Below are 27,991 nucleotides of genomic sequence, written 5' to 3'. Positions count from 1 at the left end.
TCTTTCTGAATATGAGAACACTACGGACTGTACATTAATAATGGATTTCTACATCTTGGGTCAGCACACAATTTGTCAAAAAAACAAGTTTAGTAAAAGAAAAATAGTACAGTTACAAATATAGGTCTTTTTTTGTTGTTGTTTTGAGTCTCAGGTCATAATCAAGTTCGGTTTATTTTGACTCGGAGTAGACTACTAAATTGGTAGAAGACTAGCAGAGTAGTTTTCAAAAAACACTAACAATACTGAATTTCTCATATCATAGGTTTTCTTTTTTTTTTTTTTTTTTTTTTTTTTTACATATTATCGGGTCATCACTTATCCTGATTTACCCCCGTTAACAAAAACTACTAACACTAAAACCCAACGGATCAAACTTTCAATTTTTACCCTGACACAGACACACAAGTATTAAGTACATCCTAAAATTTGAAATCCTTCTTTTTCGATTTCCCTTCCTTCTCCTGCATCTTCCGCTTTCTCTTCCTCTCATTCTGCAAGCATTAACCATTAGCGAGAAGCATTTGCAATAAAATAGAACAAATGAAATCATTGTACAATTAAAGTCCAAAGAAAGATACCAACCTCTACAACCATGTCGCTGAAATCCTCACGCTGTGTTCGTAATCTCTCCTCTTCCCTTGCCTCTTCATATCTGGAAGACCAAAGAATATGTGATTGAATTACCAGAAATCTCATACCTAGTTAAATGGAAAATTACAAACACATGCAATGAAGCTAAATGAATTAGAACTTACTTGGCAGTCAAAACATTGTCTTCAAGCTCTTCGGGCTGTAGAGACACATCCACTTTATCTGTTTTTTGACCCCTAAGAAGATCAACCTGTAAAGCAAGAATATCACTCAGTGTGCTGAAGGCCTTTATGAATGACACAAAACTCTAATAGCAGACAAGAATGGTGAATCTATTAAACAAAATATAAAACTCCATCTAGGTTTTACTGAAATGCTCTGCCCTAGCACCTCACAGCAACTGAATAGTAGCACAAATATGGTTCATAGAATATATTCATGGAAAAGAATTTCTCCCCTTCAGAAAATAAAAGATATCAGTCCTTTCCTGAAGATAAATTCTTCCTGTCCGTCTTTTACCCTCCCAAACAAGTTATCATTGAAAAATCATGTTATCATATCTTGTCAAATATACCGATAGAAATTGCTAAAAACCATTCCCAGGCATACAACATCCTAAGACTATCTTTCTCTGAATACAAATCTTCAAAACACAATCGTAAATACAAAGACTTAATTTTGGACAGTAAATAAGGTATGTAGAGAGGGAGAAAGAACGCCTTCTTACCCTCTTTGCTCCTGCTTTATCTTTGTCTTGAGTGGCAGCTCCAACAACATAACTGAACAAAAAGTGATTTCATCATTTTAAAAACAGGTGAAAAATAACAAATTCTCAGTGACTAGAAATACAGGTAGTTTCAAGGACAGAGCACATACATATGAGTTGTACCAAGCAATGTGCCTGGAGCAATCTTCTCTTCTTTTCTTCAAGTACCTTCACAATAAACAAGAATTAACTCCAAAATAGCAGTCAACTCAACATCCTTCGAGACATAGAAGGTTACAATCATAAAGAAAGTAGCAGACTAAAAATTTCAAATCCCTGCTTACTTGATAGAGTGGTTTCTCAGGCTCTTTCCTCTGATGCTTTCGAAGGTCAATGACATCAGGCGTTTCAACACCAGTTGGGGTACTGCAAAAAAAGAAGAAAAAAAACTCATTAGCGACAGAAACAAACTGAAACCTCTATCAGATACAATGCTCAAGAACTCAGAAGCAGACTGACTGAAATTCATCCTTCTGCCTAGGGAAGGACATACCTTGACAAACTATCAATAGACTGGAAGCCATCTCCCAGTTCTTCCTCTTCAGTTTGCTCCTCGTCCTCCTCCTCTTCCTCTTCCTCTTCTTCCTCTAAGTCTCCCCAATGTTTGGACTTGTCCACAGGCTCTTCCTGCACAAAGATCAATAATCCTTGTAAACATTTTAAAAATGAGACTGATAAAAATAAACAAAAAAATCCAAGTACATACCTCATAATTTGGCTGCTCTTGCTGTTGAACTCCGAAAACATCTCCGTACAAAGGACGTCCAAACTATCAAACACGCAACAGCAATGAATTTATGATAATAGGCCGTATAGGCAGATACAAGTAACCAAATGTGCTCTAAACTAGAAGTACATAAAACTTACTTCATCGACAGGAGTTTGCCCCAGCCACCAGGATGATAACCAAAACTGGCACTGGGTGGAATGGGGGCATTTAGCCCAGGGATTTTTAAGTGCAGGTACGATGGCGGTGGGCCATATCTCTGTAACAAGAAAAATAAGCATAAGAAACCAAACACACAGATGCATACCAAAAGGAATACAAACTACTATAACAGAATACCTGCATATTAATGAGCCATGGAGGAAGAGCACCCTCTGGCATACCAATAGCTTCCTTCAGCTCTTTAGACAAGATACCGGGCTTCATTTCCCTTAGTTTTATCTGCATCAAGAACAAACAAAAAATGATACAGATGTCATTGGCTGATCTAATGCCATATATTTCAAATATGGAGAAACAAGTACTTAATCATACTGTCATCTTGTACACACTTTCACTTTATGTCCAAAGTCCAAACTGGTTGAGTGAGAAAATTACACTAGTGTGGAGTGCGGATACAAACCACCACTAGGGCTCCAATCATATAAAAGGCATATGCCTAAAAACAAATATTAAAAAAAAAACCACAACAATCAATCTTGCCAATGTAAAACATCTGTTGATGTAAAGACAGAAACAGGTGCTATGGAAGGTACACAGCCTGCCATTTGGTGTTGGAAAAATCAAAAGCCTGCATCCTCTTACTCAAATTCTTTACTTTGTAGTTAACTGGAGGGTTAACAATATGGGTGTCCTCATTCTAGTGAAAAAAACAGAAATACTAAAAGAATACAGAAAGTGAAGCAATAACCAAATGATCAATATGCCAGGGAATTAGCACACATGCTCAAAAAGTTAAAATATACTTGGGTCAAATGGGCTCCTTCAGATACTACGACCAACAGACTCTCTGAGGTACTTGACTTAGGCACTATGAAGCGCTCTGAGGCGCTCTCCTAAATACCTGCCACGCTGTCCCAACCCTATCAAGGCGTCCGACCCATTGCTTACCCAAGCATTAGCCTTAGACGCGCCTAGGCGAGCTTTTCAAAATTAAGTATGGAAGAATGAGCAAAAGGTGCTTGCACCCATTTTTGGGCAAAATGTTTCCAAAGTGATAGAAAACTCGAGCCATCCAAGTTTTCCATATAAATTCCCTTGTCAAATAAAACAATGGAGAAAAGGGATAACCATTTTCCAGGAAAATGTTTTCCCCAAACCAACCACCTGCTACCTTATGTATTAGTTGGAACGGAACAGTAATGGTGTGAAGCACATAAATAAAGATGGCATAACTAAATCAGCATCTATTTCTATTGACATAAAAAGAGAGAAGAAGATTCTTACCTCAAATTCTTTCCCTTCATAATACAAATCTCCATATGATGTCAACTTTGGCTTCGTCTGATATTTAAAAAATGCATCATGCAGAACCTGAAAGGGTGCAGAGAAGCCAATGTCAAACACCAATACCAAACCTTTAATCACAAGCAATAGCATGGAGATACATAGCAGGCACCACAAAATGCCCCACACCTGGTAATCAATGTCCATCTTTCCCATTTTTGGTTGCATGCGTTCACGTTGTTTCTGCTTTAACTTCTTACTGTCTTCCTTTTCAATATAAGCCTGCACATAGCACAACAGGTAAAGCTACACCAAAATTTGTATCCATATGTATTTTACTTGTACGAGAAATTTCAGATTTCATCAACAGTCACAGGGGATTCATCAATGACACACGGGAACACTTGTAAACTAAGTGTTTGTAAACGAAAGCTTCGACTAACAATCAAAAAGACTTGAAATAACAAGGTGCTGATTTCTCTAAGGAGAAGCATGCAAAAAAATATAACTGAAATAGTAGGGATGGAAAAGTCAACTATAGCCAAAAACTAACCCATTTAATGGTCCCATCAGTCACCTACCAGTCACGCCTCCATGTATGTCACAGCAGCTACCCTGCAAGAATCACATATATACGTATAAGATAACACCCCATCAACTGTTATCACACTTACCCTCTCCCCCAAATCACACATATGAACAGACCAAAGTTTATGCATTCATAGTTCAACACGTAGAGACAATATCTGCTATCTTTACTAACCTGCAAATATTTCCTCTTCTGACACCAATGCCTAGGGACAGCAACTGTATTTCTGTATGATTTCAGAAACACCAGCAACTTTGGGTCAGATGCAGTAGCATCCCAGATCTGCAACAGTCAAACAAAACAAGTTATAACTAGAGCAGGTAAAATAGAACTGAATATAGAGTCGTTGACTCGTTTCTAGAATGGCCAAGTCATTTTGCACGTCTGTGAAAAACCTTTCATACTATAATTACAGCATCAAAGACTAGATTTTTGATGTTTAGCTGATCCGTGTCAATGAAAAGCACAAGTGTCATAATACTCCCCGATATCCTTTAGCATGAATAGCTAAAATAAACTTCCAAAGGTCATTGAAAAATAAAAGCTCGCAATGGAATAGAAGAAAGAATTATAGCAGAGTACTAAAAGGGCTCTACCAAAAAAATATGAAAATTTACATGCTAAGTAAAAGAAATTTACGGAACAATTCAAGGTGTCTTACACTTGTCTATGCTAGGCTGAACAGTTCTATTTAGTACCAGACTGAATCGATTAAGCTTCCATAAATTAACAAAAATTATACGAGTTGATACATTGAACTTATTTGAGCAGAACAGAACCAAAACTAACTTCTACAGAACACATCCTCATCGAATGACTAGTTCTGGAATCTGAATGTCTGCATGGTTTCACCACATAGAGACATACCATTCTCGGCTTTTTTCTAGAGAATTAATTGTAAGTTTAAATATCTATGGAAGTAAAAACAATTATTGGTTTCTATACCTCAACCACATCAGGCCTCCGACAAATCTGTTTCAGCTCAGCAATCTTCATTCTCCTTTGTAGCTGTGTAATCAAAAGTGTCAGGTAAAAGACAATACTTTCTAGATAATATACTCAACCATTAGCACACTGAAATCTAAAGGAAAACAATAAAAGTTTTCACATAAAAGCAACCTTCTTTTTCTTATTTGAGATCCCTTTCTCCTTCTGTTGATTACCCTCTTTTTCCTCGTCTGAATCTGAATCAGCCGTCTTCTTTCAAGCAGCATCTTGATCTGTCTCATCCTTTTTGTCATCCCCCTGAAATAATTCAGAGTAAAACAATAAGGGACATTGATTCATAACCAAAAGCCTCATCCAATCATTTTTAAAGAAATAATCACCGGATTTACGTCATCTCCTTCGAGTTCTTTGAATGAAAACATCTCAAAAACATTCTTCAAATCCAAAAGCAAGTCATCATCGAGGTCAACTTTCTCTGGCACATATTTCACCTCAAACTTGCTCCACAACCTGTAACTCAAAGAGCACCAGAGTCACAATGCCCGAGGATGCATAACGGCAAATCTTCATCATCATCATCATCACAGTGGATCCCGCTCATAATAACTATGATCAAGGGGATGAAAGACGGCAAATCATACCCACAAGGTGCAAAATCATACCCACAAGGTGCAAAATCGCGGTCGCGATCATACGAACGGAAGAAATTATTATTATTATTATTATTATTATTATTATTATTATTATTATTATTATTATTATTATTATTATACTAAATAGTGCCATTCCCAACTTTCCTCTATCATACCAATAAATACTCCTAGTAAATTGAATAGTAGTACTCGTATGAACTATAAAGTTCTTTAAATGAAAAAATTACCAACAAATGTACAATACTAAGTCAAAGACGTAAATAATTGTTTAAAATAGTAAAGTACTTCAAATGAAAAAATTAATAACAATTGTACAATCGTCAATGTTAAGGCAATAATTTAGTCATTTTCAAGAATCACAAAAATCAAAGCATGAATTATCTATTCTTTTTTTCCCAATAGTTAAAGCAAGTAAAACCAGAAGAGTAAGTCTTAAATCTCCATTATAATGCATCTCTTGCTCTCAACTTTTGATAGTCTGATTTCTACCTTCATTCATCAATAGTAAAACTTCAAATTCAAAGACTTCGGTAAGATTTTTGTCTTCAAGGTTTTCTTTTTCAATTTATGGGTTGAACAGAGCCATAAATCTCAAAACACACCAAGAAATTTCCAAAACTTGCCAGAAAAAATCGAACTTGCCCGCAACAAGCCGTAAAGTCCGGTTTAAAAAGGTCAAAACGGGCATAAGCATAGTTATGCGGAGTTTTTTAAGCCTCATTACAACTCGTGAGATATCAAAATGCTTGACTAGAAAACCGAGTCAACTCGGATGAGTTTCGATGCTAGGCGTACCCATAAATGAGGATGCGCCAAAAAGTCCCTTGGCTCGAGAAAGACATGCATATCGTCATCTCATATTGCAAAAACTAAGTATCACCTAGAGAATAAGACATAAAAAATGTAAAAGAATCCAAGGAAGTTGAGCTTACAAATCTACACAAGATCTCAACAACATCAACGACCAGTTTTACTTCCACAATAGATCTCATCAACTTTGAGGAATGCAGAAATCTAAGTTCCCAAAGGTAGGAGCCTACAAATCCTAGGGAAGAAAAAATCCTACTTCATAACAGGACTATACAACACAACCTTAAACTAAGGCACAAAACAAAACCATGACAAGTCAAAACTAACAGAAGGCCAAGGGTCAAAAGCTAAGGCAGTTTCATATGCAGTTTAGAATAAAGTAACAACAAACAATCACATGATGAAAAAGGAAAAATCCTCAAAGACACTATGGACAAGACCAAAAGCCCAAAGCTTCAAAACATAGATTGGGGAACTGATGCCAGTTAATTAAACAAATTCGACAAAAGCTCAACAGAAAGTAAAGGCAAAGAAAATCTAGAATTCCAAGATGCACTACAGAATAACTTAAGTGCAATAAGTCAACAATAAAATAGAATGCCACTTTGCAACAAACCCATACAAATATAGTAGCTCGAGGTTCCTATATATATTTGCAAAGCAAAGCAACGAGTCATTTCCAATTATTTCTTGACAACTTAGAAAGGAAAGAAACAAATTCAACATTTGAGATTCCAGTTTAAAATATATCTTTTAACTTAATACCACAATCATATCATAAGTTGTTCATGAGGATCCTTATCCTCCATTCATCCTTATCAAATGCAATATGCCCTAAAATAAACACCGACATTTCCTTCTACTCATTTATCTAATTATCTCAACTTCTAATGAGATCAAATTCCAATTCTCAATCCTATAAACAAGTCTTCCACTTTAAAGCTGATTGTGGATCCTTACCTTTTAGGTTACACATCTTCTCATACTATCACATCTAATTAACTAAATGCACCTTTTCTATGTCCATCTTCAACACAAATATTCCTAAAAGCTGAATCTAAAATGTGAAGGTAAGTTGGATGAATTGAAACCTAGAAATGTTTCCTTTCACATTAAAAGGCTAATTAACATTGTATAATTGTCCAGAAGATCATTGTAAAATCCCATCTAATTTTTGAAATGATAGACAGTAGGCATAAACAAACTCAAAACACACTATATCTTGTAGCATTCCACAATCAAATACTCTTCTATATCAATATCAAAACCTAATTTCAGCAATACCCCTATATCTTCCAGTATTCCGCAATCAAACATAAAACCTAATTTCAGCAATACATCAATCCCTAATCCATTTCTCAGAAAATCAATATCAAAACAAGTTCAACAAAACACACAACAAAGACAGAGCAATCAAGAAACCTGGTTAGGAGCAGAATCACCAGAAGTTACGTCATCTTCGGCGCCATTAACATCACTATCATTACCATCTTCTTTACCCAGCGAAGATGAAGAAATTTTACTCTTCTTCTTCTGCTTACGTCGGCGGCGTCGACTATCCTTTTCTTTCGACTTCTTGTTACTAGGGTTTGCGATTAAACCGCCATTAGCTACGCTACCGTTCTGAAAAACTTCCGCTACAGAAGCAAATGCTCCGGCGTTGTGTATTACCTCCACCGTCATCGCCGCCGTCATTTTAATTCTCTACTCCGATACTTCTCTGAACTTTCTCTCCCTTCTTCGAACTCTTGTCTCTCTTCTGTGAGTTTTTTCTCCCACACTTGTACGAAAGAAAGGCCGAAGTTGAGGAAGAGAACGAAGGAAAGGCAAGATACTGTAAGAGCCTAAGACGATTAGAGTACTCCATAATCCGCTAGCCTCAATCTCATCTTATCCTTATATATCTACTGTATTTTTAATGTTTATTTATATTATTCTTATATATCTTATCTTTAATGTCTATTTTCAATATTTTAAATATCTACTTACATTATTTTTAATGTCTACTTATAATATTTTAAAAAATATATAATAAATCAATCTAATTAGTGATAGATCTTTTTGAGAGACCGTCTCTCATAAAAAATTTGTAATTGAGAATTGAGAACATTGATGTCACGTCATCATTGATGACATTGGGCTATTCTGGCCTTAATTTTTGGGAAAAATTATCAGAATTTCAACATATTCATGATGTTTCATAATAATCTCACGTAGATTAACCATGAATAATCTTAATTTTGAGTGGTATTTTTCTATAGTAAATTCGGTGGCCGAATGACTTGCTATAACAACTTTTATTTAAAAAAAAACTTAAAATAAAATGTTAATAAAATTTATGATTTTTCTTATTATTCAAAATTTTTAATGTAAATTTTTAAAATTATTCTCTAATTTTAAATTAAATTTTGATATACTATTTTGGTGAATTACCCTTTTTTTATCTACTATAGCGGGTCATTGGGTTACTCAAATTTATTCTAGGTAAATACCCTTTATAGTTGGATTAGTCATGGTTAATATGGGATTATTGTAGGAAAACTATGAAAAAGTTGGATTATTCTAAGTAATATTTTCTAATTTTTACTCCATAATATAGCTACTCTTAATGAGACGATCTTAAGACAATAATTTATTACATTAATAATTTGCAATATGGTAAAACTGTCTCATAAAAGAATGTATAGTTAGATTATTTCCATTTGCAACTTGGTAAGAAATAAGAACATGATTTGTTGAGAAAGACGCATCTCTTTGCTCTTTGAGCTGGTTCAATTTTTTTTTTTGTTAAAAATAAAAAAATAATAAATACTATTTGATATACTGTAAATATCAACTTCACATATTATAAACATTGACTTTACATATTATAAATACTTATTTTATATATAATGAACACTTATTTTACGTACAATAAACATTTGTGTGTAAACACATATTCTATAGCATGAAAATTAGGTTTTATGGTATGAAAAGTAGGTGTTTGTGACATATTATAAACATCGACTTCACATATTATGAACACTTATTTTACATATAATAAACAGCTTCTTAACATACTTTAAATACCTACTTCACAAAATTTTAAACACCTGTTACATATATCATAAATATCTACTTTACATGTCAAAATCGCCTACCTCACGTATTATAAACGTTGTAACAATTGATTTTTTTTAACTATTGAATCACTTGTGAAAGGTTCGTCTCTAAAGATTTTTTAGCTGAGTTATTGAAATAAGAATTATTAAGTTTTGCATATATGGGATAATGATTGTAATTGTGTTATTCTAGCAAAAATGCAAAATCAAAAGATCAAGGCGCCACTCATACATTCACAAATTATTTGGACTTTGGAGTACATCCTTCACCGACACAATAAAATGATATTTGACCCAAAGGCCAATTACTATTCAATATTATAGGAGAATTTCATCAATTTGTATTTATTTTGTATTTCTAATATTTAGATAAGACACTTTAATTTTATTTAGACCAAAGAATTTGTGTAATAACATTATCTCACTATAAAAATGTCTTAACATTCCAAATTTTCTTCACTTCACAACTCTTAGTCTTCGACTAAGACTTGCTTACATAAAAAATTATTATTTTTCTAACTCTTTCATGCCACATCATTAGTTTGGAAATTTTTGTATTTTAAAAATTTATAATCAATCACCTTAATTTATAAATCACCATAAAAAAATAAAAAAAATAATAATAAAACAAACAACACTAAAAAAAATAAATTAAAATAATAAAATTCTTATCAATCAAATGCTGCAATAATTTGTTAACTTCATAAAAAAATTATTTCATAACACCTTCTCTCTGTATACCAATCAACAGTCAAAGCTAAGAACAATCAAGGATTTCTTAGTGATTTATCATTTATGTTAATTTCCATTGATTCACCCTAAAATTCAACTTCTTTGAAGAAAAAAAAAACGCGGCAATATATATTTCCTTAATTATTTGAGCAAATATTGTATGTTTATCGGAGAAATTCTGGATCAAAGATCATTTAAATCCACTTTTTGACTCATTACCTTTTTCTCTATTGCTTTTTTTTTTCCTTTGATGCCAAAAAAGGAAAATAATATATACTTTTCCTTTGTATTTTCATTATAATTTGTTGGTAGCAGCAAACAAATCATCACAGAAAACCCAACAAATCTTTTAATTAGATCGGGTATATTAGGGATGATCAAGGGTTCCTTAGTGATTTATCATTTATGTTAATTTCGAAGAAATAACATTGTTTAGTTGAAAAATCCCATCTTTTTTTAATAAAATTCAAATTTCTTTTAATTTGAAGAAATAAATCAATGATGGCATTGTGTTGCTGAAAGATCCCACCTTTTTTGCAATAAAATTCATTTTTCTCCTAAAAGATCCAATTTTGAAGGGTGCCCAGAATAATTAGGGTAGAGATTGAAGATGGGTATTGAAGAAAATGGAGGAGGAAATAATGGGTTTTTGATGGAAAGTGTAGGATTAAACAATATAAAAAATAAATACAGGAGAATGGATTCACCAGATTTATCAGAATCAGATAATGTGATTTCAGATTTTGAAGCACAGAATGTTAGAAAAAGTAGTACTAAGAAATTTGTTATGGCTTCTGCTGTATTTGCTTCTCTCAATTCTGTTCTCCTTGGCTATGGTAAGTTGGTAAATTTCTTCCTTGTGTTCTTCCCATTTTTTTATTGTATTTGTTTTTTTTGATTTATTTTTCTGTTATGGTTGAACTCCTGCATTTTGTCTTTGTGCTCATTTTGTTTTACTTTTACTTAATATGCTGATTCGTAGGCTCTCTTTTGTATGATTATATTAACAAACAAGAGTTCTTTCTGATAGGTTTATATTGGTCAAAATTAGATCAAAAAGGTGAATCTCCAATGCATATATCACTTCATAAGTTCACATAATATAGACACTATTAATGAAGCAACTAAACCAAATGCTTAAGTTCCGAAATATGTTATATTTTTTATCACATCGTCAACTTATTGGCTTATACATGGTGCTTAAAATACCACTTGAAATGAGAGATATATGAGATTCAAACCAGTGACTATTTGGTGATGTTTGGCTTCTAATATCATGTCAAGGAAGCTACTCAATCAAAAGCGCTTCTCATTGACTGTACGGCCCATTTGGTTAATGATTCTAATCATGGTTATGAGAATGATTTATTGTGTATATTTTCAGGAAATATATCATGTCATTCCCTTTTGAAATGATAAGAGTTTAGGATGTTTTTGGTGAGGAACAATAGGTAATACAACAATGAAAAACGAAGCAACAAACAATGGAGGTAATAAAACACTCACAACAAGATTTATAAGGTATCTTAGATACTTCTCCTCAAACAAAGTTGTATATCATTTTATCATGTTGTCTTAGATGAGGCGGAGTTAGTTCCTTGACAAAAGTAGTTATTCTTTCCAAATTTCATTAGGTCATGGCTCATGAATATCCTTCAATTTTCACAAGGTAATATTAACTTATTCTAGTGAATTTCTTTTGTTACTGTTGATAAAGCTCAGTTTGGATGTTCTTGTGGTAATGCTATTAGGTAATATTAACTTTATCTTATATTTTGCTGTCATTGTGCTTTTTCAAAGCTTATTTCCTAGTGTACTTGGTGATAGCTGATAGTTTTTGTGCATTGTTTGTGTAAAGATGCTCTCATGTTTGTTCATTCTCCTTGAACTGTATTTATTTTGAAGGTTCTTTAACGCGCATTATAAACATCTTTCAGATGTTGGAGTGATGAGCGGGGCAATTATATTCATTCAAGAGGACTTAAAAATATCAGATGTACAAATAGAAGTACTTGTCGGAATCTTAAGCATCATTTCGCTATTAGGTAGTTTAGCTGGCGGAAAAACATCTGATGTAATAGGTAGGAAATGGACTATGGCATTAGCAGCCATAGTCTTCCAAACCGGTGCTGCTATAATGGCATTAGCACCAAATTTCGGGGTATTACTCACAGGAAGGCTCTTTGCCGGAGTAGGAATTGGGTTCGGTGTCATGATAGCTCCTGTCTACATAGCTGAAATAGCACCCGCAATCGCTCGAGGGTCACTAACATCCTTTCCCGAAATCTTCATAAACTTGGGTATTCTTTTAGGTTACATCTCGAATTATGTTTTTTCAGGGCTTCCCACTCATATAAATTGGAGAATCATGCTCGGTGTAGGAATTCTCCCTTCCGTTTTCATTGGTGGTGCACTCTTTGTCATTCCTGAATCTCCTAGATGGCTAGTTATGCAAAATCGGATAGATGAAGCGAGGGTTGTGCTTCAAAAAACTATCGATAACGACAAGGAAGTGCACGAGAAATTAGCTGATATACAACAAGCTGCTGGAAACACAAATGCCGATAAGTATGAACAGAAGGCAGTGTGGAAAGAGCTCTTGCATCCTACTCCGGCTGTTTGGAAGATGCTAATTGCTGGGTGTGGAATTCAGATTTTCCAACAAATAACCGGTATTGATACCGTTGTATACTACAGCCCTACTATATTTAAAGATGCCGGGATCCAAAGTAACTCCGAGCTTCTTGCTGCCACAGTTGCTGTCGGGTTTACAAAAACTTCCACGATCCTAATTGCGATATTTCTCATTGATCATCTCGGTAGAAAGCCTCTGCTTTATATAAGCACAATAGGGATGACAACATGTTTGTTAGGGCTTAGTTTGAGCTTAGCGTTCCTTGAGCATGAACCAATCGGTATCAGATTGGCTCTGCTGTTTGTTTGTGGAAATGTGACATTCTTTTCTGTGGGAATCGGTCCTATATGCTGGGTTTTGTCCTCAGAAATTTTCCCACTAAGGCTTCGAGCTCAGGCATCCGGTCTTGGGGCCGTAGGAAGTAGGGTTAGCAGTGGCCTTATTTCGATGTCCTTCCTGTCAGTCACACATGCTATTACTGTGGCTGGAGCCTTCTTTGGTTTTGCTATAATCTCGGCTTTGTCTGTTGTTTTTGTCTATAAGTGTGTACCCGAAACCAGAGGGAAAACTTTGGAAGAAATCGAGGTTATGTTTGATGAAGATAAACTACCAGGTGAAATAGAGCTTAGAGATACAGTTAGTCTAGTGCCAAAAGAATCAAATGGGGGGTAGTTCGATATTTTTTGGTCGAGAATTGAGCATTCGCAAGTATAGACTATACAGTCTACTCGAAACACAGGAGGCTAGGAGATTCATTTCTCGAGCTTTGCTGCTGAGTGCCGAGAAACCCATTTGGTGTCGTTTTAGTATGGAGGTAAAATATGTTATATGTAAGTTATGAACTTTATTTTTTTCGACACCGCTTAATCAAGAATGGTGATAGGGAGTATTCAATCGTCGTGAGCTTGGTTTATGTATTATGTATGCGGATTTGATGTAAATTGATACGGATTAAGAAGATTTACGCGGTTGATTTCTTGTACTTCTACACTCTGTGATATAGAAATGTAGTACTGTATGTGTTCATACTGTGAAATTTTGAAGGTCAAACTAGAGACTGAACTTCTGTAAGATACATTTTTCACTCCAAATAGTACTATCTCTATTACCATTTGCCTTAGAAAGTTAGAAGCAGTGATCAATAACATGACATTGTTTTGCCCTGTATTTTAGAGTATGAAAATGGAAATATACAATTCTGAATTGACCCCTACTTGAATATTGTTTGGTCTTGTAGGGGTTTTAAGCCCAATACATGGCATAAATTATCCTTCGTCATTATCATATTCAGGTCTGGGGTGAGTTGACAAAATAGAAAAGCATTCTCTTATCAAGGAAGATTGTGTACATTGAGACCTTCAGCTTAAACCTGCAAATAAAACAAATAAATATATGAAAAAGATTCAGTTGGAGATGTTTGTTAATCACTTGTATATAAATGTATTAGTTTGTTGGATAACTCAACAATTCAATTGTTAACAGTCTTTCTTACGGGAGATAGATCCATTTTCAGGTTAGCTCAACAGTGGAGACGATGCCTACATGTATTATGTGTTATGTGCGAGACGAGGACTTCTTTTTGAAATACATTTTGTAAATTAGATATTTGACAATTAAATTGTAATAATTTCATGATGTTTTTGTAAATAGTATTTACTTAATTATGGAAAAAATTTTAAATACTCTGATATTGGTTTGCTACGGCTATCGAGCCAAAGGTCGGATTCAACCCAAACTTCTATAAGTCTTCCGCTGTGATTTGTAGACAGTATTATTATACTACCTCTTATTCAGCCTAATTGTCCCTTTTTTTGGGTACTATTCGCTTATTACTCTTAATTTGTATTTTACTCTTAATCTATAAGTTAAAACATAGTCATGTAGGATCTTGTTTGATTCGTCTCAATAAAAGGATTATTAATATCAACTTTTTATAATTTTTAATTAAGAATAATTAAAATATTAAGGGTTAAAATGTTGTCTCGGCAAGTGTGAAAAGTCAAATGGGACAGTTGGGCTGAATAGAAGGGAGTAGTGTTTATGCTAATTTGGGTTGTTTCATAAAACATATTTAAGTGAGATCTTATTTAATTCATTTTATTACAAAGACTATTAATATTAAATTTTTATAATTTTTATAGTACGTAATTAGCATAAAAAAGTATTTTGAAGGGGAAGTATTTAGTAAGCTATTTACGCGTTGTTGACGTTAATGGCGGCGGCCGGCACTACCACTTAAAGGATAATATTCCTAACTTGTAATTATCTTTTAATTTCATTAATTTTATTTTCATAAAATAAATTCATGTCTTCATCAATACATTACGTCACTTCGTCATCAAATATTCATTAGGTCTACATAACACGTTATTTAATTTGGAATTAGTGGATACTTATCTATTCAATTAAGAATATGTGATGTATTGTGCATTATTGAGAAGCATTATTTTATGAGTTACTAGTACTATGCCATGCATAATGCTACATTCTTTTTTATTACCATGGATGGGTAGCTGAGAATTAAAATAAATTTAGATATTTTTTTTGAAAATGTGATATTTGTTGTCCAATTAAAATAAGAGTTGATTTTCCGATTCCTTTCCTTAAATCGCAATATTCTCGTGGTTAATATGGTGGATGTTTATGGTTAAACACCTAAGTCATATTTTTCTACTTCTTTTGTTTTAAATTCCTTTTAATAAAAAATTGAGAGAAATTTTAGTTTGTAATTAAATTAAACCAAATATACGAAGTTAATAAAAACTAGAGCAATTTAACAAATGGTAAAAGCATTTCACACGAATAGATCCTTAAAAGAGCAAGTAGAAAGCTTGATCATGGAGAGATTGACTATTAACCACGCATTTGGTAAGTGGTATTAAGTGATGGTAATGGGAATGATTTATAGTGTAAAATTTTATCAAAAGTTTCATAACATTCCCATGGTAATGAAACTTTGATCACAAAAACATTTTTTTGTTTATATATTTCCATTACTACCTAATACCACCTCTTCCAATGGTAATGCATTGGAATGAATTTTATGAAGAAAATGAGATGATTGAAGTTGGACAAGCATGACCATTAAGGTAACTAAGAGATTTTTCAACCAAAATTACACTAGTTTTTCATTCCCATTGTCACCGTTTATTACTACCTACTAAACGGGCCGTAAATACTTTTAGTTTAATAATGTGTTTAATTAGTATTATTGATTGGTAATTAATTAAGTTCTTTCACTTTTAAAAATTATTTATTATTTTTCCATTATGTAGTGTTTGAGAACAAGTATTTCATTTCAAATTATGGATTTCAATTATGAACTCATAAATGAAGAATTTGAGAATGAAAAAGTTTGGGTAGTCATTCTCAAATTCTCAACTTTTACAACTTAAAAAATAATAGTGGAATTTGATCTAAACCTAAATTTGAAAATTTTTGATTTGCCAAATTATAAATTTATGCTAATTTTAAATTTTCAAATAAAATCATCATTTCTAAACATAGCATTAAAAATTTCAACCAAATTTAAATCATGGCATCTCATGTCCCTTTATAAATCCATCAAAGAAAAGTAATTTTTTTAACACTTGATATGGAGATAAATAAATTATAATTTACTATTTAAAATTGATTTATATCCTTAATGAACTCCCTCGAAGCATTTGATAGCAAAATCCTAATTATATACACGTCTTCAATTTTAAGTTTATATATATACATTTTTATTTTTCTTTTCGGTTGTTGTTAGTCTCAACATGACTCAATTTTTCACACAAAATCTTTAATTTTGTGATTAAGAAAGTTAATTAAAAATTACTATATATGTATGCTATAAGTCTACAAGTTTACTGTCAAACCGTCCAAACATAACATAAAAATATCATAGTAATACACTAATACTAAACTAATATTCACCCAATCATAAAACTAGATATGCTTTTATATTAGAATATTGTTGATAAAGCTCTTTTTCTTTAGGGGATGAATACACTTATATACAATACATATATCATATATGTAATAAACAAAAAAATGACATTATTTTTTAACAATTACAATTAATTTACTATTTCTTAAGGTAAAATGGTTCACTTCCCATAATCACAATTCAATCTTTTCGAACCAAGAGAAATACGATTTAGTTTCTAGTTGTAAAATTTCTTAATTACTTTCTCACATTGATTAGGAAAATCATTATCATCATATTCAGTGTATCCCGCTCATAAAAATTATAAGAAAATTGTGTATATGTTTTATACCCAATAAGTAAATAAATAAATAAATTATTGAAAAAATTACTATTAATGCTTAAGTTACAAGGGTTATTGCTAGAACTCTTTCCTTTAAAAGTTCCTTATGAGTTAAATCATTTGTCCCTATATCCAATAAGTAAATAAACAAAATATAACCATTTTTAAAAATTGCAAGTTAATGCTTAAATTACAAGGTTATTTAATGCCCAAAAATACAATTAGCTTCTAAATAAAGTACAATTTTAGTATGACTTAAGGATTAGATGAATCACGTGACTTTTTTTTGATTTGATATCATGAAAAATTATTATTTTTGATACCAAATTACCAATTGCATGATCAATTTTATTGATAATCCAAATCTTACCCTTATTTTGGTATAGTATCCCTAGGAAATTTCCCTTGAAGAATTGCAAAATATACAAGATCTCTTCATCAAATGACTTATAATGCTCCCTTTTTCCACTTGAATCTTCCTACTTTGCCTATTCCACAAATGAACAACATAACTCTCTTCCTTGATGTGGTTTAGCTTATGATTTATCCATTTCGAGTGGTTTTCATCCATAGGCATCTTAAAGAGATTACCGATCCTAGACCAATCAACGACATAAAACGCAACCGGGGGCAAAATGGTAAATTCACTTGCATCTTCCATGGTTCTATTGTTGTTACTAATAACCCTAGAAACAACCCTTGAGACAAGATATGGACCATTATGCCCCCATTTATTACCATTAAAAGTTAGTGCAAATTCGTCAATAAACTTGAACAATAAAGGGTGTTTTTTGTCAAAAATCATTAAAGCATTATTCAATCTAGCCCAATTTTTTGTAATTGGATCAATAGTTTGTGCTCCAATTACATTCTTTAAGCCATCTAATTTATTTACAACTATAAAATCAGTGTCCATATAGACCCCACCATACTTATAAAGCAAAGCTAGTCTAAGCAAATTAGAAAGATTTTGGCCTATGGAGATTAATCCTGGATTAATATGCCCTTTTTCTAACTGATTATACCAATCATCTGCCATCGTATTCTTGAATATGAACTTAAAATCTGGTGAAATTGCCATTACCTTAAATTTAAGCTTCAAAAAGGGTTCTAAAACTTGGGTTCCCTTAGATGAACCCATTGAATTTGATACAATGAGCAAGCAAGCTTGTGGGTGGAATTTAAAAAGACTTTCGATGGTGAATTTTTCTCTCTCTTGGAATGACTTGATTGATGATATCCATGTCATGAAAACCCGAAATTGACACGAATTTTCATTGAAAAACAACCTTACTCTCTTAGCAAATGTCTTGTTCGTAGGCTCAAATGAAGGAGATTTATGTATTAGCTTAGCTAGTTTTTTTATATGTAGGTTTTGTTTGGTTGTTTTTTTGTAAGAAATGTGATGGGTTGTTTTAGAAAACAGAGTATGTTTAAGGGTATGCAATTGTTTATTTACATCAATACATGGCAATTTTTTCTTTATTTCTTTATCATTTTCCATGGGAAAATCAAGGTTGAAATAGAAAATAGAGAAGGAATTGTATGTAAGAAGAACAATAACAAGGATTGCAACAATGGAAGTTGGTAAGCAATATTTAGATGAGAAAAGGGGTCTTTTGGGAAGAGTTTTCAGGGATTGAAGCTTTGAGAAATCATCATTTTTTGTATTATGAAAAGGTTGTTTATCCATGGTTTTTGTATGAAAATTTTGATGGAGGGGAAATTTGTAGGCATGCAATTGAAATTTGTAGTAGTTTAAGTAGTCTATTTAGAGATTGGGTTGATTAGTTTAGAATAACTAATATTAATATTTTTATGTTCCTTTGAAATTGTAACTGATAGTTATATATTATAAGAAAAAATATTATTATCAGTTGAATTTCAAAGTAACGGATAACTATATGATTATGATTTGAGTAAGAATTATGCAGCTTTGAGAGACCATATAACATTAAAGCAAGGTTTTTGCCATAGGTTCTTAAAGGAAAAGTTATTATCATAATTGGTTAATCACCAAAAGAATAAGCAAGGTTTTTGCCATACTTTCTTATAGGAATTATTATTATCATAATAGGTTAATCATGTAGGGCTATAAGAATTAATTGTTTGTCTAAACTAACCAAAGGTTTGATTGTTGACTTTCTATCTTTTATGGATTTGACTTAGTCCAATTATTTTAATGGACCATGATTTTTAATTTTAATACAAGATATTCACAAGGGTGTGTATTATAAATGTTGTGATGGACAACTCTTTTTATTAACATTGAAATTTGTGTTAAAGCTCATTTTTTGATTAACAAATTAAATTTCTTTGAAGTAATAGGAAATATAGTAATTACTTTTTTTCTAAATGTGTTTTTATAAGGAAAATTCAGAAAAATTTAGAAATATGAGATTTTTGTGGTTGAAATAATAAATAAAATGGATAGTGAAAATATTTTATATTGATTTTGTTTATAAGTCGAAAATATTATGAATAAAATAAAATGAAAATAGATAAAAATAAATATACTATTTTATGAATTAAATATTTTATGTTGATTTTAATAATAAGTAGAATATATGTAAAGACTATAAAAATAAAATATTAAGATACTGCGACAAATCGATTAAATGTTGCACTTTTTGGACCATACATTGATAGACATGAGCACTACGCTATATAAGCTTGTTTTAGGTGTGAATTGATATGTACATAACATCTTTAGCTCATTAATCTCAAGTTTGGGCAGACAATTATGAGAAAAATTGAATTGAATAAGACAAATTATTCAAAAAAATGCACGAAATAAGATAAGTTTCAACTTATTTTCAAAAATAAGCGTGTAATTTCAGGTTAGGGGCTGTTCGCAGCAGGTTGAAAAAACAAAGTACCTGTTCGCAGTTAGTAACTGCGAACAGGTGTTGACTTTTTTTTTGACCTGTTCGCAGTTAGTAACTATTATTTATTTATTTATTTATTTTTCCTAATTATTGAGTTGTTGTTATTTGATGTATTTGCATTAGAGACATTAGAATAAGTCATTACAAGTCAATGTATGTTTCGGGCGGGATGATTCATCGCCAAAAGTCCGAGCATTCGTAAGTCAAAGCTTGGAGGCTACAATAAACTAAATAAACATATATATATATATATATATATATATATATATATATATATATATATATATATATATATATATATATATATATATATATATATATATATATATATATATATATATATATATATATATATATATATATATATATATATATATATATATATATATATATATATATATATATATATACACACGAAGTCAATCCAAATACACAAAAACGAAACTCTAATGCTAATGACCCTCATCTACCCTATCCAACTGAGTTGGTCTCCTACACCTCCTATGATAATAAGAGGCGTTCGTGTGTCGCTCTGGCAGAGGAGGAAACTGGTACTGTGATGGCTGGGATAGCCCAACTTGCAAGGTCCCTCTAACGTCAACGGGGTATGAAAGGTCCATCTTCTCCAAAGGATAGTCATAAGCAGGAGATGAGACGTGCGCATTGGCGGTAGCCGGTGATGATTCCGCAGCGACTTCCAGTATGAAGTACTGGAACAACGTGCCGACGAGCATGCCTTACGTAATCTCCCTCACCGACGAGCCTGCAATTAATATTTAGTTAATGTAATATTATATTATGTAATCGACAACTTAATTATTTAAATGCAAATGAAGACTTACAAATTGGGTCATCGTAGGCGCACCAGGAGCAAAATGTGACGTTGCGATGATGCCACGTGATGTCATCCATCGGCAAGTGATGGAGAGGAACCACGGCATGTAGTCAGGTCTAATAGGTACGCCATGAACATCGATCGGCGCACCTTGGGCCAGCAGCTCAAGTCTATGATCCAAACGAGCGATGTGGCGCCAGTTGATCTCCGTCCAGTTCACTGTACCCTGATTCTTGCGCGAAATCAAGTGCAAATCGGGTTCAGTGTCGCAAGGCGGTGGAATGCCCTGTACCAACCCATATTGGCGCAGTACACGCTCCGGTAGATATACTTCGACATATATAATGTACATAAAATTCAAATAATAAATCAATTAATAAGTTCATAAATAATATTTCTAATAACAACCTCAACATTTCTAATAATTTATTATATACATCAAATTCAACTAATTCAATATGCTCATCAACAACAATACTTCAAAAAACAACATAAAGCTATGAAAACAATTAAACATTACATTGATCAGTTATGGATGATTAAGAAGAGTGTTGATTTTACAACTAGTGACCTACATTTGAGAAAATAACACAACTTCATCAAAACCCTAAAAAACGATATATATATATATATATATATATATATATATATATATATATATATATATATATATATATATATATATATATATATATATATATATATATATATATATATATATATATTAAAAAAAACGTATAAAATTTTACCTTTGTGCAAGCTAGAGTATTTCAGATTAATTTTAAAGTGCCAAATTGAAAGATGAATGCAAGAATTGATAGATTGAAGTTAGTCTAATAGTGGTTTTGTAAGAGGAACGTCAAGTAGTATAAGATAGGGTTTTGAGAATTGGTGAAAATGGAAACGAAGGGAGTCGCTGTGCGTATTTGTGGTGCATTCTGTTTGCAGTTAATAACTGCAAACAGATCAAAAAAATGTCAACACCTGTTCGCAGTTATTGACTGCGAACAATTAATTTTTTTTGACCTGTTTGCAGTTACTAACGGCGAACTATCCAAACCACAGGCTTGGGAATTGCACGCTTATTTTTGAAAATAAGTTGAAACTTATTTTATTTCGTTCATTTTGTTAATAATTTATCTTACTCATTGTAATTTTTCCAATTATGAGAGAAAAGGGAGTCTTTTGACATTGTTTTTTAGGTAATTTTCCAAATATTGAAAGAAAATATATGATCCCAAAAGGCAAATTTTTTTACTCCAATACGGGAAGACAGGCGACATGGTATGGTCCGCTCATGACCCGGTAAGCCACAACTCGCCAACCGCCACAGTGAGTAGGGCCGGTTTGAATTTTTGAAATTCTTGAGTGAAAAAAAAAATTAATTAAATAAACTAACATTTAAACTTTTTCCAAAAGTAAGCGTCCAAACCCCAAAGCTGTGCTTTGGAGCTGTTCGCAGTTAGTAACTGCGAACAGGTCAAAAAAGACAAAATAGCTGTTCGCAGTTACTAACTGCGAACAGAAAAAAAAAAAAAAATTTATTATTATTATTATTTTTTCTGTTCGCAGTTAGTAACTGCGAACAGCTATTTTGTCTTTTTGCTGTTCGCAGTCTAACTGCGAACAGCTATTTTGTGTTTTTTGAACTGTTCGCAGTTACCAACTGCGAACAGCTAGTTTGTCTTATATGCTGTTCGCAGTTAGTAACTGCGAACAGCTCCAAAGCACAGCTTTGGGGTTTGGACGCTTACTTTTGGAAAAAGTTTAAATGTTAGTTTATTTAATTAATTTTTTTTTTCACTCAAGTATTTCAAAAATTCGGCCGGTTTTGGGTAAGGGCAAGCCGGGCCTACGCCTAAGGCCCACTAAAAAAATTGATAATTAGTCTTTACGAGGGTTTGAACACAAACCTATAGTATGGGAGATAGGATTGTTAACCATTAAGCTAGGTTATAATTCTTATATTAACATCAATGTTTATGTGTTTAAACATTAATAATTGCAATAATTATATTATAGTGTGAACAATTGAACATACATCAAATTTAAGTGGACTTTAAGTCATTAACCATTAGTTAATTTCCCTAATAAATACTTTTAAATTTTTTGTGAGTTTTCTTTTCTACAATAAAAAATCTTATAAATATATGAATTCTTTTATATTTTCGATTTGTTTCTTTTTTATATTGCTTTGTTTATGTGTTTATTTGACTAATTTTATTTGCGTTAATTTTATATCCCAATATTATAGATATATAATTTTTTTAATCTATGTTTTATACCTTCTTCATCTTTTTCAGTTATATCTCATTATGATATTTTTTTATCATAAAGTTGCAAGTAAAATAAAACGAAAAAGATATATTATGAAGGCCTATAATTTAAGTTTTGCCCAGGACCCTTAAAATTTCAGGGCCGACCCTGACAGTGAGCTGCGGGTACATCTATCAAGCTCCGTCATTTTACAACCAAATTTTTTGAAAAAAATTCATGTCGCGGCTTGGCACATTTTGGGTGCTCGGGCGTGTCATGAGTCATTGTTTAAGGATGAACACCTGGCCGCACAACACAATACATCTTGTACTATACATGATCCGTCAAGACATATTCCAATAGGCACGTGGCTTGCTCCGACATAATTCCAAGTCTAAAAGAATTAAATTGAAATTAAAAACTTGACGCTGGATAGAATCAGTCATTCCCCAAGAGTTTAATTTGGTACCAGAGCTAACCATTTAGTAATACAAGCAGTATGATCGAACACAAGAATCCTGTCACTGTTTCAAGTAACGAGTAATTATACAGGAGAAACATAAGATTATTAGAAAACAAATGCAATACAAATAAATAATCTGTGAAAATTCTAATGTTACAGATACAGTAACGGGAAATCCATCAAATTGAGTTTGTTTTTCTGGGAACCGAATGTTCCATTGTAAACAGAAAGCACTTATGATTTTATCATAATAGCCCTCGTCGCCTCTTGTAATCACTCACTGACAATGTCAATGCATGTCTACGACCATCGTTCTCGGGGACTTGAAGTCCAATTGTTGCTTCAATCCTTTGCTTCCTTGCCATGAACCCGGCCAAGACACCTTGTGGCCCACCAAATCTATGCAATGTGTTTAACGAGATTGGAAGTTCGAAGTTATGCAGCATATTATGTTCTGTGCCTTGGTCAACTGGTGCACTTGTATCCACCAATTTCCCAGCATCAGCAGCAGCCTCTAAGGCTGCTGCTGTGGCAACTACTCCGGCCTTTTCACCTCCTTTAATCTCGGGATTTTCCACAGCATTGCCATTTTCTTTACTTTTCGATCCTCCGGTATAGTAATTCATAGACCTAGTCCACCTCCTAGAGAAGGGATCATATCCAGCTTCTCCCGATTTGAGGTTAGTGTTTACAGGCTTCAATTCGGATGCATTCTTGAAGTTTTCTACTCTATTCTTTCTATTCATCTCTGCTAATCTGTGTGCCTTGGAATTTTTATTATCCTGTGCTTGACGAACAGCTGCCAATTCCTCTAATCTTGCCTTAATCTTCTCCACCTGAACTTCGTCATTTCTGTATTGTGCGGCTTCCATTTCTCTCCTCAGTCTTTCCTTCTCGGCTGCAATGTTCAAAGGTCTTGTTGCAGCTGATTTCTTCTCCTGCAACATATGCTTCACTGTTTCCGCAGAGTACACAAAAGTGTTTGTTTTTTCAATTTCTTCCTTCTTATCGGCAACTTCTTGCTTCGTGGGCATCCTTCCACTGGTGCGTTCCACCTCTTTCTTCCACAGGTTGTACTCTTCTTCAAGAGGAGGGGAGTCGGAAATTCTAGCCATCTGCCATCGAGCTGCAGAGCTTTCACTACCCCAGACACAGTTCAAGTACTTGTAAGTCATCTTGTTTTCCAGCTTATATTGCTTATCAGGGTCTGATGCATCTACATTTCGGACAATGCACAGCCTGTAAATGCTTTGGCCAGACTTCATACCAATGCCTACTCTTACAAAACAACCAACAATCATATCCTCGAAGAATGGCTCCATAAACCATTTTGCTAATCTAGACCTTCTAATTGTAATTCCCTTTATGTCTTCATAGGTAGGAATGTTGGACTTAGGTTTAGACATCTCATCATCACTATCATCCATTCGGCCACCCCTTTTTGATCTCCCATCTTCACTCTGAGAATCACTTTCACTATCACTTTGGCTGGAACTGCTTACACCTGTAGAAGGAGCCGCTTTCCTTTTGACAGGTGAGTAACCCCGAGATCCTGGACCACCTCTAGCTGTGTCTATGCCTTGTTGCCTCATCCGTTTTGCTCGTAGCTCAATCAAAGCATCATTCTTTTGAGCGGCACGGTCAGCAGACCTTGCAGATGTACGCACCCCACGAGAAGACGCCAAAGGAGGAGTGGTTTCCCTCTTAGGTTGAGGCTTATTGTCATTCCTCCACCTTGATTTAACTCTTTCATGCAACTTCTTATCATCAAGTTTTGTCGCTCGTTCAGATAAGATTAGCTCCCTCTCAAGCTCAGTTAACTGAGCAAGCTGTTGTCTGTCATCTTCGTCCTTGTAGAGATCACTCCCAACATCTGAATCATCACCACTTCCACCCCCACGGCCAGAAACTTCATCACCCTCGTCGTCATCCTGACTGCCCTGATCATCATCTCTGTCTTTGCCTCTTTTCTTCAACGGAATTTGGGATCCGTTGGGCTTTCTTCCTCCATATCCTCGATTGTCATCTGAATATTCATCCTTAGAGTCACTCCCATCATCTGAAAAGGCATTTTCACGTCGTCTTCTAGATGCTGGAACCGAGTGTCTGCTTCTACTTGATCCTCCTGTTCTTCCAGCTGCCTCTAAGAGCAAGTTTTCCAAGTCGGCCATATTCTACTTCTTTTTCTAACTGTTACGAAACCCTACTCTGATCAGAACAAATAATAGCAATTAGATCATACAATGCTCATAAGAAACCGCTAAATAAATTTCAGTCAAATCGCAATGCATCATCCAATAGCTTATATATATATTATACCTATATCTATTAACTCCTTATATTTCGGCAGTTCTTTTTTAGTCGCATCGTTTCTCCTAAAAGCTGACATCTTTAGTATCTGTATATGCATATGACATATGTATCACAATTATGAGCTGGATTACTCGAATCATCGTTTGTTTATTGCCATTTTTCAAAATTTGAAGCTCTTGATATCATCTAAATCAAAGCATTTTCACTATTTAAGGAAGAAAATCAACCAACATGAAGTCAAATGCGAAATTTCCAAATCAAGATGATTCACTCCAAATTTCAACAAAAATTTTCAATCAAATCGTATCCAAACACATCAAATTTTCAAATCAATTAATTCTCCGATTTGCGGGGAATCACAAATTCACAAGCTCACTTGATTAAAACCACTAAAACTAAGCACCAAAATTACATCACCATCATTATCACCATTCACTTATCATTCAAGTCCACACACTTAGCTTCAAACTAAATTCACTCAAACTATAGTATTTCTAAACAGCATAATTAGATCTATGATCTAATAATTTCAACTTAAACTAATATCAGATCCAATCAACTACTGCAATTCAAAATCAAGTTCACAATTCAATAAATCAAATTAGTCAACTTCAAATTCAGCTGAATTGAACAACAAAATAAAAATTACCAAAAACAATCACGCATAAATTAGAAATGCTAGATCTTCGGCGATCGTAAAGTAAGAAGTAATAAAGATCTTCTTTCTGCGATAATTTGATCGTTGTTGATTACTTTCACTGTTCATCATATCCCTTTCTATTTGCTTCTCTCTCTACAATTTTTTTCTGCTCTCAAATTATTTTGGTTTTTCTCTCTTAAATTATCTGTTCCTTGATTTTTGTCATTCTATAAGTGGCTCTTTTTTTATCCGCGTGTTTTATTAAATGTCAATTTTTTACCGTTAAAAAGAAAATTTTGAAATGAAAGCGTGGGTAATTTACCCTTGGTTGGGTTATTTTTGGCAGAAAGTTGATCTTTAGTGGATAAAAAAGTTAGATTGTTCTTATTTATGAAAAATTATTCGGAATAATATTATATTTTGTCAATTTCTGTATAATAATATCGATTTTTGAGTAATCATGAACAACACCAATTTAAGAGGTTGTTTTTCTGGAATAATACTAATTTTAGTTTACACCCCCTAAGTTGATATTATTTATGGCTAATCAAAAATTGATATAATTATAGCGAAATATACAAAAGGTTGTATTATTCTTTGTAATTTTTCATTTTATTTATCGAAAGCAGATGTTGAGTTTACGAAAAATTACTAGAATAATTAATGTTTTTACTGATTTTTCTACAATAATTTCAATTTTTGATTAACCATGAATAATTCCAGCTATAAGGATGTTTGATAAGAATGCACAAAGGTAACTTTTTACCTATACAAGTATTTAAATACAAAATTAAATTTAAAAAAAAAATTTAAAAATTAAAAGAGAAATCAAGTAACTTTAATTTTATTTTATTTATTTATTTATTTTTCATTTCAAAACAAAAAGTAACTTTATTTTTGATTTTAACTTTTAATTTTTAATATTTTTTAATTTTTTATTTTATTTTTCTTTTTGTGTGTGGCAATTAACATGCAAATTGAATCAGTCACTATTTGAGTAACATCATTCTTGGTAAGTGACCATAAAGCTCGGATTATTTATGGTTAATCAAAAGTTGAGATTATTGTAGAAAATCAATAAAAAATAAAATTATTTTAGGTAAATTTTCCTTGACTTTATTACTCAAATTTAATAAACTGATTAAGTTTCACATTATTTCCTATCTTGTAATGTAGTTATCTAGTTGATTGTTAGTCTAATATTTCAAAGAACGTAACTTAAATACCATCTAGACATGAGCTAACACTTCAAGAGTACAAAAGTTGGAAAATATTTTCGAATATTGGAGTGTAATGATTTATAACATGAGCTGTCTTTTAAATTAATTGAAATGTCAAATAT

The 27,991-nt window shown here is 32.8% G+C and overlaps 3 protein-coding genes and 1 pseudogene across 9 annotated transcripts; 1 reads left to right on the top strand and 3 right to left on the bottom strand.

The window, feature by feature from the left end:
* Positions 1 to 28: 28 nt before the first annotated feature.
* LOC130815768 (uncharacterized) lies at positions 29 to 8,412 on the bottom strand (annotated as a pseudogene).
* Positions 8,413 to 10,345: 1,933 nt separating this feature from the next.
* Positions 10,346 to 14,474, top strand: LOC130815268 (probable polyol transporter 4). 5 transcript variants are annotated; one of them, XM_057681681.1, is made up of 3 exons: positions 11,069 to 11,210; positions 11,751 to 11,856; positions 12,304 to 14,474. In XM_057681681.1, the coding sequence occupies exons 2-3, from the start codon at positions 11,829 to 11,831 to the stop codon at positions 13,671 to 13,673; spliced, it is 1,398 nt and encodes a 465-aa protein (XP_057537664.1). In that variant the 5' UTR covers positions 11,069 to 11,210; positions 11,751 to 11,828; the 3' UTR covers positions 13,674 to 14,474. The 5 variants fall into 5 exon arrangements, with proteins under 5 accessions (XP_057537661.1, XP_057537665.1, XP_057537664.1 ...); XM_057681680.1 differs by having other exon boundaries at positions 11,072 to 11,202; XM_057681678.1 differs by lacking the exon at positions 11,751 to 11,856 and having other exon boundaries at positions 10,346 to 11,202; positions 12,304 to 14,472.
* Positions 14,475 to 16,553: 2,079 nt separating this feature from the next.
* Positions 16,554 to 19,259, bottom strand: LOC130815079 (uncharacterized). Its single transcript, XM_057681421.1, has one exon. The coding sequence runs from the start codon at positions 18,945 to 18,947 to the stop codon at positions 17,646 to 17,648; it is 1,302 nt and encodes a 433-aa protein (XP_057537404.1). The 5' UTR covers positions 18,948 to 19,259; the 3' UTR covers positions 16,554 to 17,645.
* A 4,419-nt stretch (positions 19,260 to 23,678) lies between these two features.
* LOC130815256 (protein RTF1 homolog) lies at positions 23,679 to 26,871 on the bottom strand. 3 transcript variants are annotated; one of them, XM_057681662.1, is made up of 3 exons: positions 26,659 to 26,871; positions 26,016 to 26,094; positions 23,679 to 25,904 (listed from the first exon to the last, which is right to left on the bottom strand). In XM_057681662.1, exon 3 carries the CDS (start codon positions 25,865 to 25,867, stop codon positions 23,942 to 23,944), a length of 1,926 nt encoding a protein of 641 aa, XP_057537645.1. In that variant the 5' UTR covers positions 25,868 to 25,904; positions 26,016 to 26,094; positions 26,659 to 26,871; the 3' UTR covers positions 23,679 to 23,941. The 3 variants fall into 3 exon arrangements, with proteins under 3 accessions (XP_057537645.1, XP_057537643.1, XP_057537644.1); XM_057681660.1 differs by lacking the exon at positions 26,016 to 26,094; XM_057681661.1 differs by lacking the exon at positions 26,016 to 26,094 and having other exon boundaries at positions 23,679 to 25,899; positions 26,659 to 26,860.
* Positions 26,872 to 27,991: the final 1,120 nt, after the last annotated feature.

Source organism: Amaranthus tricolor, chromosome 6 (genome assembly GCF_026212465.1).
Source record: "Amaranthus tricolor cultivar Red isolate AtriRed21 chromosome 6, ASM2621246v1, whole genome shotgun sequence".
NCBI lineage: Eukaryota > Viridiplantae > Streptophyta > Magnoliopsida > Caryophyllales > Amaranthaceae > Amaranthus > Amaranthus tricolor.
Note: the sequence above shows the minus strand (reverse complement) of the source record. Positions and strands in the feature narration are given on the sequence as shown.

Bases quoted from the DNA above. Each gene is read 5' to 3' on its own strand.
- LOC130815268 (XM_057681678.1), top strand. From the start codon at position 10,977: ATGGGTATTGAAGAAAATGGAGGAGGAAATAATGGGTTTTTGATGGAA. The intron at 11,203-12,303 runs GTAAGTTGGTAA...AACATCTTTCAG, and splicing joins TTCTGTTCTCCTTGGCTATG to ATGTTGGAGTGATGAGCGGG.
- LOC130815256 (XM_057681662.1), bottom strand. From the start codon at position 25,867: ATGGCCGACTTGGAAAACTTGCTCTTAGAGGCAGCTGGAAGAACAGGA.
- LOC130815079 (XM_057681421.1), bottom strand. From the start codon at position 18,947: ATGGATAAACAACCTTTTCATAATACAAAAAATGATGATTTCTCAAAG.